A 15,100-nucleotide genomic window follows, 5' to 3' on the forward strand; every position below is an offset into this window, starting at 1 on the left:
TTAAGTTGTAAAATGAAAGACTTCACAAATCTCTAGATTTGCAACTAATTCCTTATGCTTGGTCTACCTTTTTTATTAAAGTCACTTTTCTGTTAATAAATTATTATTAGCAAAGACTGTGAAGACTTGCAAAGAAACAAATAGTTTCAGTGTTAGTTACAACCATCTCTGTAGTGGACTTTTTTTTTTTTTTTTTTTTTTTAGAGCACAAGCTGGGAACAGGGGCTGAAGGAGAGAGAGAGAGAGAGAGAGAGAGAGAGAGAGAGAGAGAGAGAATCTCAAGTAGGCTTGCTCCACATTTAGCACAGAGCCAGACCTAGGGCTCAATTTCATGACCATGGGATCATGACCCGAGCCGAAATCAAGAGTCAGATGCTCAACCAACGGAATCACCCAGGCACCCCTGAAATGGACTATTAATTTGAGGGGGAAAGTGTGATCTTTGAAAAATATTCTATGTGAATTCTTAGGTATCTAATAGCTTTAAGCCTCACTATAAAAGCAGTCAGTCTTTGTGTACTGAACATGTCATCAAAATCATTTTAGACTTTGTTTTTAAAATTAAAATATGAAAGTGCAGAATAATTGTATAAGATTTAGAGTTTATTACTTAAAGAGCATTTAAAAGTTTGTTTGCAAGCTGTCCTGAAAATCACTTTGAGAAAAACTGCTTGTCCAGCTCCTTTACCACGTTTGGGGTACACAACTTTAAAAATTACAAAATTATAAAACCATTCAGACATTGTTTTGTGTGACACACATTTTCAGGTTGCAATCTCAGATTACCGTATATCAGTATTTTAAAACTGAGAAGTTTTAAGCAGCTTGATAGTATGTCCATGGGTTACGTTGTCCTCTTTAGTTGGCCTTCATGTAGTGTATCACTGGATATATTTTAAGTACATTTTTTGTGAATATTCTGTTTTGATATGTCATAACAAAAACTTAATTTTTATGTAGTCAAACATATCTGTCTTTTTTCTTCACTGTTTCTTACTCTGGTTTGATACAGAACCTAGATTTCCTCTAGTACCTTTTTTATTTTGTAACATTGCATCTTTAGTCTGTCTTTTAGGTGGTTAGCAATGTCTCCTGGTTTCAGTGCTGATAAAGTTTTCTTCTTTATTTTTGCTTTCTGTTGGTCTTTTCTAAAGAGGGGAATTTTCAACCAGATATTTCTTTGAAATTCATTTTAAAGTTGCCTGGCATTAAAAATCTACTCTGGTTTAAAATGAAGAACCAGAAACAGATTGCAAGGAGGCTGAATTATTTTTGCAAAATGGAACAATTTCATATTGTTTCCCAGTCTTGATTTTTTTTAGTTTGTATCTTAAAGACAGCATTATATTGTTAGAGAAAAAAATTAGGTCTGAGAAGAGTAGAAATGGCAATGATCAGCAGAGTGGGGCCTGGCCTTATAAGACGTCTTTAGAGACAACAGGCAGTGATTGGTTTTCTAATGCATCAGTCTGCATACCCTGCGTCATATACAGCTTCTCAGAATTCTGTTTATAGCTTTCAGCTCTGCCAGACAGCAGAGCAAAGCAGTCTTTTCAAAGGTAGTTAAATGCATTAATATGCACGGCCCTAATCTTAGTAGGTGCTTAATATATAGTTGCTGAATACACTGCCAGAAACATTGTTCCCTGGTCTGGGTCTTTTATATCAAATACCATGATAAAATGCCAGAAGGAAAAATTTTTAACTAAATTTTGAGTTTAATAGTATTTTACAAATGTTTGATAGCCTGTAATTCATTTGTAATTTAATTTTTTTTTAATTTACAGAGTAAAATTGAGTTTTTTGGTGTTAGGGTTGTATGAGTTTCAACATATTTATAGAATTATGTAACCAGTACCACAGTCAGGATACAAAACAGTTTCCTCACCCCCAAAAAACTCCCTCCTGCTGCTTCATAGTCATAGCCTCTTTACATTCCCAATCCCTGGCAACTACTGATTTCCTTTCTGTTGCTATAGTTTTGCCTTTTTCAGTATGTACTATAAATGAAATCATTGAGTAACTTCTTTAAGATTTGCAATTTTCACTCAGTGAGATCCTTGAGATCCATCCAAGTATATATCATTTTTTTATTGCTGGGTAGTATTTCAAAGTATGGTTGCCCACATTTTTTATTCTTATTCATGTTGTTTCTCACTTGTTAAAATAGTTACTGCCTTTTTTTATTGGAATTTAGAATTGTTTAGTGGCATAGGTGTTTTTGAGGAAAATTTTTTCTTATTTTCTTTTTGAGTGAACAAAATATAAACTGGAGTATAATTAAAAGAATATCAAGGAGTAAATATACTTCTATTTACTAAGTAAAAGTAATGGGCTGCTCATCTCTGAATTAAATCAAGAATTTATAAGGCTGTATCATCCCAGAACTGTATGGGAATTATTAAACAGATTTTTAACTTTATAGGTTCTAGAGCAAAATTTCATTTTTCTAGAATACTTCAGGAATTTGATTTATTAAATATTCTGGGTATCTTTTAAGTAGTTTGTATATTACATACATAGGTTAGCGAGTTTTCCAATAATTAGAATACAGTAAAGTCATTTAGTGCCAACATGCTGTTGAATATAATTTCATCCTTTTCAGTTGGTTTAGGGAGTACTACAAGATCTTATTTTTTTAATTTTTAAAATTTTTTTAGTTTATTTTTGAGAGAGAGAGACACACACAGAGACAGAGATACAGAGTACAAGTGGGGGAAGGACAGACAGAGAGGAAAACACAGAATCCCAAGCAGGCTCCAGGCTCTGAGCTGTCAGCACAGAGCCTGATGTGGGGCTCGAACTCATGAACCACGAGATCATGACCTGAGCGAAGTCAGAGCTTGAAGTATCACAAAATCTTAAATGGGAATTGTCTTTTGCTGGATCAATTATCATTATATACTACTTGTGCATAGAATAAAAACATGGTAATATGAACTTTCTGGCTGTTTATAATGTATAAAACGCTTTTATTGTCTTGTAGTAGTTGTTGCAATTAATACATGAATGCTAAGTGATAATGATATCCAAGACCTCTCCCTTAAAAAAGCCTTAAAAATTAAACATTTTTGAATTTTAACCTTTTGGCAGGAATAGTCCTTGATATTTTTGAATCGGGAAATGGCTTGATCAAAGAGTGTTTTTAGAGATCTGACAGTGATATACTGAACAGACTGGTGTCAGGGGGAGTAGATGGGCATCAGGGCAGGCTGTACAGCATGAGTAATCTGGTGACAATGAGATCAGAAATGAAAGGGCAGAGCAAGAGCTATTTTGAATGAAGAAATTATGTTTCTCACTAACTGACAAGATAAGAGATTAAATTGGGGAATCTTCTAAGATGGTTCTAAGACTGTAAAAATGGTTGTAGAAATAGACAAATAACTTGCTTATGGAGAATGAGATTGTAAATGAGGCAATTGAGTCTGGTGTGATTTTGGTCATTGGTGATCTTGGGAAAAAAGCAGTGTCAAGTAAAATAAGGGGACTGAAAAGTAGACTAAAGCTAGATGGATCTTCTGCCTCGAATTATCATTCATGTATTTGAGTAAGCAAAAGGAAATCGGACTGATATGTGTTTGTTTTAATTTCCTAACCTTATTTTGCAGAAGGGACAGAATCCTCACAAATCTTCATATGTCAATCTTTATTCGTCACAGTAAATAGTGGCAACAGAACTCTAACAAATGAATTTACATTTTTATTTTTTGCTGTAAATATTAGAGAGTGTTCAGTTTATAGATACGAGCACATATATTACGTATAAAATGGTGTATAAAGTAAAATTTCCTGTAGTAGGAATAGAGTCATCCTCTTAATACCATTTTAAGTGGGTTTTTAATATTTTGAACACTAAATGTAATAATTTACACCTCCCGTATCTACTTCCACAGTATACTGGATTAATTTATTTTACTCAATCTTTTGGAATATCGTTGATTTAGTGGAAATGTGTACATCCTTAAGACATCTCTCAAATGTCATCATTTTGTAAATGTTTCATTATTTTTGGAACATGTTTCTAGATCCATGATTATGTTCATTCCTCTTCCCTAAAGATGATGGAAAGCAGTGTAATTCATTGAAAAAGTCAGAGACACATGTCATAGTAACGATTTCAAGCATTCTTTTTAATGGTTTTAGGGTGTCGTTTTAGACACAGTAATGCATGTAGTTTAATGTTTCAGTTGACAAAAGTGCACAATTTTCTTCACGGTACACTTGTGTGGTTTAGAGTATGGATCAAAATTTATTTTCTGTATGTTTTCTTAAGAAGAATAGGAATTTTTAAGTAGAGGTTATAAATTTTACTTATAATTATTTTGAAATATGTCAACAAGAAAGAGTAAGTTTGATGGAAAGTGAGTAAATAATTCATGCAACATTAGAGCTTTAAAAAAAGGGTAGATAATATTTTTAAAATTTGGTATATAGTCTCATTTTATCTAGTGAATAAATATTAGAGTATTGAAGACTAGTCATATGATCACTAAAGAATTTCTCATTCTTGAAAATGGGACAGTTCCACTTTAAATAAAATTGTGTATGAGTGAGTGAGGTTTAATTATTGCATGTATGCTGTATAGATTCTGGAATCATGACATTCAGGCCTGTAGCCCAATATTATAATGTATTGATTTTTGTGGTTTTTGTAGATGGCTTTTGGGGCCATATTTTCTTTCTTTTTTTTCACATATTTTTGTTTGTTTTTACTTTTATTTTTATTTTTTATTTTAATATAATTTATTATCAAATGGGTTTCCATACAACACCCAGTGCTCATCCCAACAAGTGCCCTCCTCCCTGTTTGGGCCATATTTTATGCATATACAGATTTCAGATGTTGATTTTGGCCTTTCAGTCAAAACAACTCTAAAATTATAAGGTCATTAATTATTTGTAATTCAAGTAAGAAAAAGTGTACATAAAAGTACCTTTTGGTTTATAAATATGCATATTATCACAGAGTGGGATTACTATAATTGTATTATAATATCCTAGCTGTATATTTGTCATATATTTTACATTTTAAATATGGGAGCCAAAATGCTATATTATGGAGTAGTATGCCTTGATAGTTAACTTAGGCACCAGTTAATGAGATGTAAGATAAGCCTCTCTCCCTTATTTCTACACTGCCACATATTATGTGACTTGGTCTATAACCTTAATGATGATGTTGGTGGCATTGGTGCTCTAGGAGGTCTTTTATCATTCCTTTACATAGAAGAATCTAGAAAAATCAACTCAAAATAATAACATTTTGTCTCATATTATTCTGCAATGTATCAAGACATGAGTGCCTCAAAATGCCATGTACCAAATGTTCTTTCTCTCCACTCTTAATTTTAGATTTAGCTCTTATTTAAAATGTTCCGGAGGAAGGCAAACCATAAGAGACTCTTAAAAACTGAGAGTAAACTGAAGGTTGATGGGGGGTGGGAGGGAGGGGAAAGTGGGTGATGGGCATTGAGGAGGGCACCTGTTGGGATGAGCACTGGGTGTTATATGGAAACCAATTTGGCAATAAATTTCATATTTAAAAAAAGTAAAATAAAATGTTCCTGATTTTCCCCAACCAGGTGATATAGCATAAAATTACACATCTGATTTGTTCGTTTTACACTTATTGAGCCCTACTCTGTGTTAGTCACTGTGCTCAGTCCTGGGTTTTCATTTAGAAGATACACTGCCAAACTTCAAGGAATTTCCAGGCTATGTATTGGGCACACAGAGATGAGAACAAAATTTAATACAATGTTGACATTTTTGTAATGGAGGTCTGTAGAGTGGGAGATTGGGAAGTATGGAGTCTGTATAGGAAGGCAAGGTCCAGATCAGAAAGGGCCTTGAACACTATATACAGGAGTTCAGATATTATTCCGTGATAAATATGAGGAAACTGAAAAGTTTTGAGGAAAAAAAATGACAAAAATTTTTAGGGGCACCTGGGTTGTTTAATTGGTTAAGAGTCTGACTCTTGGTTTTAGCTCAGCTCCTGGTTTGTGAATTTGAGCCCTGCTGTTAGCACAGAGCCTGCTTGGTATACTCTCTCTCTGCCTCTTTGTGTGCCCCTCCCCTGCTCACACTTCCTCTCTCTCTCTCTCTCTCTTACTCTCTCTCTCTCTGTCTCTCAAAATAAATAAATAAACTTAAAATTTTTTTAAAGAATTTTTATGTTGGGGAAGATGAATTGGAGGGGATAGTGAGTGACTCAGCAGAAAAACCATAAAACTGGTTTAATCTAGATGGCCGATATTTAATCTAGATGGCCTGATTTAAAATCAAGACCTGTTAGTTTTTGCTAGTTGCCTCATTTTCTTGGTATCTCTTACTTAAAAATCTAGAGAGAAGTAATCTTGTTACTCCAGTTCATCATTTGTTCATCATTTGTATCATATGTATGAAATTCATAGGCGATTGATGCTGACCCAATCTGTAGCCAAGCTAATCACTTATGAAGTGCCCTGAGTAATCCTGAAAAATGTATCCACTCTGGATTCCACTTTTGGATTTGGATGAAATCCAATTGTTAGTGGATTAGGGAGTTTATTGCAGGTGTAGGAGGGGAGGTAAGGGGCTTGGCTGTGTAGGGAAGAACAAACTAGTGGGGAACACAGGATCAAAGAAAACAAGGAAAAGTTTTTGTTTTGTTTATTTTGTTTTTTAAGATAGCAGAGGTTTGAATATAGGAGTCATTGGCTAGGAAATGGTTGAAATAAAGAGTGTTTAATTTTTTAATTGTTGAAGTAATGTTAATGTGGCAGAAGATGGGATTTCAGAGCACAGGAAGATCAATCAGTCTTATATAGGAAGAAAGTTACCTCTCCCTCTGCAGTGGAGTTGAAGAAGAAAGGGGGAGTGAGGTGCAGATAAGTTTAGAAGTGGGCACAATCTGCTTACTAGCACACTTTATGAAATAAGCAACAAAAAGAGCTGCTTAAGAAGTGACTTAAAGATTTCCAGTAATTACTGAGTAAAATTCAAATAGGAGCCTAACAACTAGGGATATGATGAAGTGGTTTTTTTTTTCCTCCTGCAGCCAAGATGTAGGTTGGAAAAAAGTGGACTAGTCCAGAGTTGAAATGGAGTTAACTTGTGACTTGGTAGGAGTTAATGCTTATTATATTTTTTCTATTTGTTTGGCTAAACTGTTTGTTTCATTCTTGTCTTCCATATTTTTTCTTTTGCAGGTCTTGATGATTGTTTGCAGCAGTATATTAAGAACTTCGAGAGGGAGAAGATCAGTGGAGACCAGCTGCTGCGCATTACACATCAGGAACTAGAAGATCTGGGGGTCAGCCGCATTGGCCATCAGGAATTGATCTTGGAAGCAGTTGATCTTCTGTGTGCACTGGTAAGGACATTAACTGGTGGAAAGTGAAACTTGTTTTATTTCATTTAAAATTTTTTCCCTTTTCTTGTTTCTTCCCTTCTTTTTTCTTCTCTATTTAAAAATAATTTAATTTTTTAAAAATTTATAACTCTCCTAATTCTCAACTGACTAGAAGTGGTATTTTCCTCCTTCATTAAATTTGGCATATTATATAGTGCCAAATTACAAATTAAAGAGGTTTATAACCCAACTAGTGACATTACATTTAGTTACTTCAAAACCATATGTTAGAGCTCACCAAGGAAGTGTTGACAGCATCATTTGGGGTATGCAGGTGAATATGATCAGTTATAAAGTCCATTCCCCTCTGAAAGTTTTGATTTAGTGTCACAAATATTAAGAAATCCTATTAGAAACATCATTGTTAAAATAATCAAATTATTTGAATGTTCTAAATGTATACATCCAATAAAAATTGAATATTGTACATTATATGGTTTATTTTGTCAAATTACAAGAGAAATCAATGTCAAAATAATCCTTCAGGAGTCTGATAACACATTATATATTCTGAAATGAACATTTTTTTTCCATGTTGGGTAAGGTGACACCGGATTTAATTTTAAATTTTTGTAGATAGTTGCAAGGGGTCTAGAGCTACAGTGAGAAAGAAAACGTGAGTCTTGTAATATAATCATCTGTGATTGACATTTGGCTCAGTTACTGACACTTGTGGGCAAGTAATTTCATCACAACCTTAGTTTTTTATTTAAAATGTTGATAATAACAACTGCCTTTTGGATGTGTTGTGAAAAGCAAATGAGATAGTGTTTATATAGTGCCTAATTCAGTGCCTGGCCCACAGTAGGCATTCAATAAGTAGTTAACTATTAAGATGATAATTAATAAGAAATGAGTAGATAATTCTTAAAAATTCAATTGTCAGTTAATACTCCCAGGACTTGTATGTCAGATGTAAGTTCCTGCCCTCTTGAAGAGCCTTAGGGGTGGAGAGTAGCACACAAATAATCACAATACTATAGTATAATTACCAAAATAAAAGTATAAGCTAAGTATTATGAGGACACAGAAGAGAAAATAGCTAGCTTTGACTATGATAGATGGGTTCATATTGCAAAAGCATCCTAGAGTAAGATGAGCATGTGTTTGGAAGAATAAGAACAAAGGGCTTTCCATGTAGGTAAAACAACACCTACACAGGCACACACAATAAAGAGCATACCTGGTAGGTTTGAACTGTGGTTAACTTTTTGAGAGGACAAAAATACGTGGGAAACATTGGCAGAAGATTAGGCTATAAAATATAGAATAGGCCCAGACTATAAAGTACCTAAACATCATGGTAAGAGATTTGTACTTTCTTTTGTGGATATTGGAAAACCATGTAGGAATGATCAAATACTTATTTTAAAAAGGTAACTGATGGTAGTGAAAAGGATGGGATGGAGTGGGCATAATCTGAAGACCAGGTGAACTGTTTGGTAATGTGTAAAATACTCTACTTAGGCTACCAGTAGGGCTTAAACTAAGGATGTGGAACAGGAATAGAGAAGATGTGGTGAATATGAGGGATGAGATAAAGGGAGTTGAGAAAGATTCCATGCTCTCTGGCTGCAGAGATAGAGTAGGTGATTTTGCAATAATGAAGATGGACAGTAGTATCAAGAATAGTTTTAGCTGGGAATATAAATTGAGTTTTAGATTTGTTGAATTTGAGACATCTCTGAGTTATCCATGAAGAAATACTTATCATATAGTTGAACAAATGAATTTGGAGGTTGAGAAGTGGCTGAAGATAGAGATTTAGGAGTCTCTAGGATATAAGGATTGAATCCATAGAGATAGAGCAGATCTACCCAAGGAGGACCTGTAGAATATAATGAACAAAGGACTCAGCTCCACATTTGGGCTGGGAAGGAAGAAGAGGAAACTGCAGGGGAGGCTTATGGAGTGGTCAGAAAAGCGGGAAGATAACTTCAAAAGAATTGTCAGAAAAACAATGGGGAGTACTTTTCATTAAGAAACATCAATAATATCAAATTTCACTAAAAGCCATTAGAATAAGCAAGTAAAAACGTGATTGAGGGGTGCCTGGCTGTCTCAGTTGGTAGAGCATGTGACTCTTGATCCTCAGGGTCATGAGTTAAAGCCCCACATTGGGTGTGGAGCCTACTTAAAAAAAAAAAAAAAGACCTGACTGAAAACAGTTTCTAAAAAAGATTACAATGTGAAACCAGATTGATTGAATATTACCTTCCACTTAGACATCTCAGTCTTAACCTTAATTGTCATTTCCTCAAAAAGACATTCTAATTGTTCTCTCACCATTGACTGTTCTAAAATTAGCCCCTTACTGTTATTATTTTAACCTTCATCTCATTTTGTAATTCCATATTTGTCAGTTTAATGTCTGTTTCATCTGCTAGATTGTAAGCTATGTGGCAAAAGTAACTATGCTTATTACACACCTCGTGTATACCACAGATCCCTGGCAATAGTGGATACTGAATAAATATTTTTTGAAAGTGGCATTGTAAAAGTCTTGAGACATTTTTCACATGATAGTTTGGGGATCTTCTTATTTTCCTATTGCTGAGATCAGAGAAATCAGTTTGGACTCGAGCATGCACTTGCACTCTATCCCTTATCAGAATCAGATCACAGAAATCATGCTGGATATAAAAGATGGTACTCAAGGTAAGGTAAGAGTCCTCCATGGTTTTGCATACTAGTCTCCAAATATGAGTCAGTGTGGCCATGAAGGTGCACTGGAAGTGGCTTGGACATGAGCACACCATCTAACAGTCCTCTATCTGCCATGTCTTTTATAACAGTAAGTAATTGGGTGTGTCAGAGTTCAGGGTGTTACGTCTCATAAGCAGAACTCCACAGATGAACCACTCACGTGCTGAACTTTGCACTGTCAGTTTGAAGAAGGAAATAAGATTGATGATTACAGTTCTACCCACAAATAGTCTGAACCTACAGGCTTTGGAGTTTGGGTCATTAACAATCTCTGCTGACCTAAACTTACTTAGAAAGATGACATCAGAGGGGCACCTAGGTGGCTCAGTCGGTTTGGCATCTGACTTCGGCTCAAGGTCATGATCTCACGGTCTGTGAGTTTGAGCCCCGCGTCAGGCTCTGTGCTGTCAGTTCAGAGCCTGGAGCCTGCTTCGGATTCTGTGTCTCCCTCTCTCTCTGCCCCTCCCCCACTCATGCTCTGTCTCTATCAAAAAATGAATAAACGTTAAAAAAAATTAAAAAAAAGAAAGATGGCATCAGAGATATATGTTTAGACTATTTCAATGTTCTCACCATGGAGCTGTGGTAAATCTCTTCATATGCTGAGTTTTAATTCCTCCACAATTCTGGGTTTAAGCACTACAGTGTTGCATCATATTCTTGGGGAAAAAACACATTAAATTCATTCTTTCTGTGTTTATTCAGCAATAAATTGGTTACATTCCCCAAGGAGGTCAAATATCAAACTTCCCTTCTACCACTTCCTAATGACTATACATCAGGAAGTTAGAAGTGCAGATACCTTCTAATTTATGCAAACGGATATTTTCCAGTGAATTTAAAGTAAATTTCTAGGCAGTGAATTCTGATTTACTTCTACATACCATTATAAAATTAGGGGATGAGATCCCTCATCAGCAAGCTGAGTTGACTAGACCAGGAGGTGTGCTGTTGGGAATGGGGTATTGTGAAATATCTCTTTGAAACTTTAATGTCTCTACTGGCTTTCTACTTTTTCCTTACATCTACTGGTTTTATTTCTTATTTTAACAATTATATATTCATGATCAAATAGTGATACCATGGGAATTACAAAGATGAAAAAGGCACAGTCCATGCTCCTAAGATGTATACAGTCCAGTAAATAAGACAATAGTCATTAAAAGATAATACAGATTTTTTAAAATCCCAGAGGATTGCAGAAGGAAATAATGAATCCAGGGATCCAAGAAATGTAGGTGGGATTTGCTTTGGGACTTGCAGGATGAGTAGAAGTTTGCCAGACAAAAAGTCGGGGAAAAGTTATCTAGGCAGAAGAAATATCATGTAAATACAGAAATGTGAAAGAGTATGAAGTATTCAGAGAAAAATGAGAATTTTGATTTGGCTGGTGCAGAGAGGGAAGTGAAAGGAAGAAAGGCAACTTACATTTTGTATCACATTATAATTTTTCACTTAGTCGGGTTTTTTTTGGTTCTTCAGTATGCTTTCTGCCCGGTGCTTACATGCAGAAGATATTAAATTAATGTTATCTTACTGAATGAAGTTCTCTGCCGTTTTCCAGAGAACTGTACATTTTTCTCTTGCCTCTGACTCTGAAGTTTCTGTTCCTAATACAACGAAGACACAAAAAATTCACCAAATTTCTTTGTTTCTTTCAAGCTATGGAATATTTTCATCTGTCTTATTTTAAAGTTAGTACTGATGGGGAATAAATGTTATGGCAGTTGATGAAAATCAAAGGTTTCTTTAGTAACATGTTCATCCATGCAGCATGTATTTATTTAAACACCAGCTATATTGTTTGTACCATGTTATTCTAGAAAGAAGTAAGCTGTTCATGATTTGGAGGTATGTTAACTCTTTCCTGCTGTTATGCTCTCATTTAGTATGCCTCAATAGAGAGCATTGTATATTAACTGCAAGAGTAAGCATAAATAAAATATATAGCTTAATGTATAGCCCTTAATTTATGCTCTGACAATACACCTTGTTATTGGGAAGTGTAAGTGGATCATTTATGACAAGATAAGAACAGCTTTCATTTCATTCTTCATTTACTTTTCATATAATAGGTATTTTGCCTGAAAATTTAGATGGCTGCAATTGCTAGGATTTGTTTCTTTGCAACATAATTGCTTGATTCATTCATCTCAAAATAATTCATTTCTAAAAAATATTCATTAAAGCAATCTTTTTACTACTCACTCATATTTATAAAGCAAAGTATTATAAAACCTAAACACCTGCTATGTGATGCAATCAAATTAAGAGCGCTGAATAAAATAGCATTGACATTGTAAAATATGTGGTGCCAATATTGAATATTTTGTTAAGTGTTTAGAGAATTTGCTACTAGTGAGGATATAGCAAATGTGATCTTCTAAAATGTTAAATATATCCTTCATTTCTTTCTTTCCTGTGCTTTCACATGCATATAATTAAAAGGAAGAACAGTACAAATAGACTGGCTGTGTTAAATCAGTGTAGCCACAATTGTTTCCTGGCAGACTACAAATAAACAAATAGGTAACATATAGGACAAAGAAAATAGCTAACTACATTTCAGGGCTAAGCTTTTGTTTTCGTGATGTAGTCCTTTCTATATCAGTAATAATACATAATTTCCCCATGCATATCCAGTAAAAAGCAAGTCTGTAATGAATAAATCTGCACTTTTTAAAAGTTGAGACAATAGGCAGGAGAGGAAGATGGTGGCAGAGTAGGAGGTTCCTAGCCTTGTCTTGTCCCAAGAACACAACTAGATAACTATTAAATCATCCTAAATACCTCAGAAATTGACCTGAAGATGGACAGAACAAACTCCACAACTAAAGGGAGAGAAGAGACTACTACATCAAAGAACATAGGAAGTGTGGAGATGTGGTTTAGGTGAGAAACAAATGGCAGTGCTGTAGAGGGGCAGGAGCCCTGGTCATGGAGAAAGGCTGGAGAGAGAGAAGCACATGGGAACACACAAGAAAAACATTTTCCCAAAGGCATTGTCTTGGAAAATAAGAGGGGCTGAATTTCATGACTTCTTGAAAACAGCAGGGCTTAAATCCTGGAGTTTTAAAGGTCAGAAGGCTTGGCTGTGATAGGGTCCAGAGGGCACTCTACTGCTCCTGAAGAAAAGGTAGGCAAACTACCTAGGGGTAGACAGCATGGAAACAATGATCTGCGGAACACCTGGGGTAGACAGGGGAGAAAGTATTCACTCAGAGTGTATCCCTGAGAGGCAGCTTTCACAGAGCTGTCTCCCCAGAAACAAAGGAGCTGGCTGGTACCATTTCCCTTGCCCATCCCTCAATATAAACCCAGAACTACTTGCAGGAAGTAGTGAAGAATGAACATTGGCCGCCTAACTTGCTTATACCAAGCCCTACCCACCCCCTGCATCCTAGTGGGGCTGCCCTCCTCAGTCAAGCTTGCCTCAGTCCCTACACAGTGGGCTCCTACCCCAGAAGACCAGCATAAAACCCTGCCCCCACCATGTTGCCCAACCAGAGAGCCTTGCCAGGCCTCAGTTCTGGTGGAGCTAGTGTCAGGTCTCATTTCACAAGCAGACTAGAGCACACCTAGTTAAAATTTGTCACATTTAGGCCAGGGACCAAACACTGCCCACAGTAGGCAAGAAGAGCCTATGCAGATGACTGGCCTGAGGATAGAGCAGCCAAAACACAACAGCAGAGTACACGCACCACACACCAGACACCCCCGGAAGCACCAAGATATGGACACTACTTGACCTCTTCTTCATAAGGCCATTACTTTCAAGGGCAGGAGACATATTGGCTTTTCTAACACAGAGAAGACAGAGACTGAGACAAAAGGCTAAGATGGAGGAATTGATCCCAAAAGAAAGAACAAGATAAGTCCACTGCCAGATATCTAAGTGAAACCAATAAAAGTAACATGCCTGTTGGAGAATTTAAAATAATAATCCTAAGGCGACTCCCTGGGCTTGAGAATAGAAGACATCAGTGAGACCCTTAACACAAAGATAAAAGAGTTAAAAAGAATCAGAGATGAAGAATGCAGTAAACAGGATTGGAAAGAGGCCTGATGAAATGAACAGCAGGCTGGAAGAAGCAGAGGAATGAATTAGTGACCGAGACCACAAAATAATAGGAAAGAATGAAACTGAACAAAAGAGAGAAGGATTATGCAACACAAGAATAGATTTAGGGAATCAGTGATTCCATCAAATTTAATAACATTCATATTATAGGAGTCCTAGAAGAAGAAGAGAGAAAAGGGGGCAGAAAATTTACTTGAAGAAATAATAACTGAAAACTTCCCTAATCTGGATAAGGAAATGGACATCCAGATACAGGAGGCACAGAGAACTCTCATCAAAATCAACAAAAGGAGGCCAACACCAAGATGTATTGTAATTAAATTGCAAAATATAGTGATAAAGAAAAAAATCTTAAAAGTAGCAAGTAAGTCCCTAACTTACAAGGAAACACCCATAAAGGTAGCTGGAAATTTCCTAACAGAAACTTAGGAGGCCAGAAGGCAATGGCATGATGTATTCAAAGTGCTGAATAGGGAAAATCTGCAGCCAAGAATACTCTATCCAGCAAGGCTATCAGAGTAGAAAGAAAAATGAAGAGTTTCCCAGACAAACAAAAACTAAAGGCATTCATGACCACTAAACCAGCCATGCAAGAAATATTAGAGGGGACTCTTTGAGTGAAAAGGAGAGACCAAAAATGACAAAGAAAGGATCAGAGAAAATCTCCAAAAACAATGAGAAAACAGGTAATAAAATGACACTAAATAGATTTGTATCTACCACTTATTACTTTGAATGTAAGTGAACTGCTCCAATCAAAAGACATAAGGTGTCAAAATGGATAAAAAAACAAGACCTATCTATATGCTGCCTACAAGAGACTCATTTTAGACCTAAAGAAACTTGTAAATTGACATTGAGGGGGCAGAGAACAATTTATTGTACAAATGGATCTCAAAAGAAAGCTGGAGTAG

At 35.7% G+C, this 15,100-nt stretch overlaps 1 protein-coding gene across 4 annotated transcripts in view; it reads left to right on the forward strand.

The window, feature by feature from the left end:
* The window catches only part of CNKSR2 (connector enhancer of kinase suppressor of Ras 2), a 297,547-nt gene that overhangs the window by 59,633 nt on the left and 222,814 nt on the right, over positions 1-15,100 (forward strand). For all 4 annotated transcript variants that reach the window (XM_015540102.2, XM_042974263.1, XM_042974264.1 and 1 more), the window contains exon 2: positions 7,197-7,360. In XM_015540102.2, coding sequence (XP_015395588.2) covers positions 7,197-7,360 — 164 coding nt within the window. The remainder of the gene's footprint in view (positions 1-7,196; positions 7,361-15,100) is intronic.

The sequence above is a fragment of the Panthera tigris genome, chromosome X (genome assembly GCF_018350195.1).
Source record: "Panthera tigris isolate Pti1 chromosome X, P.tigris_Pti1_mat1.1, whole genome shotgun sequence".
NCBI lineage: Eukaryota > Metazoa > Chordata > Mammalia > Carnivora > Felidae > Panthera > Panthera tigris.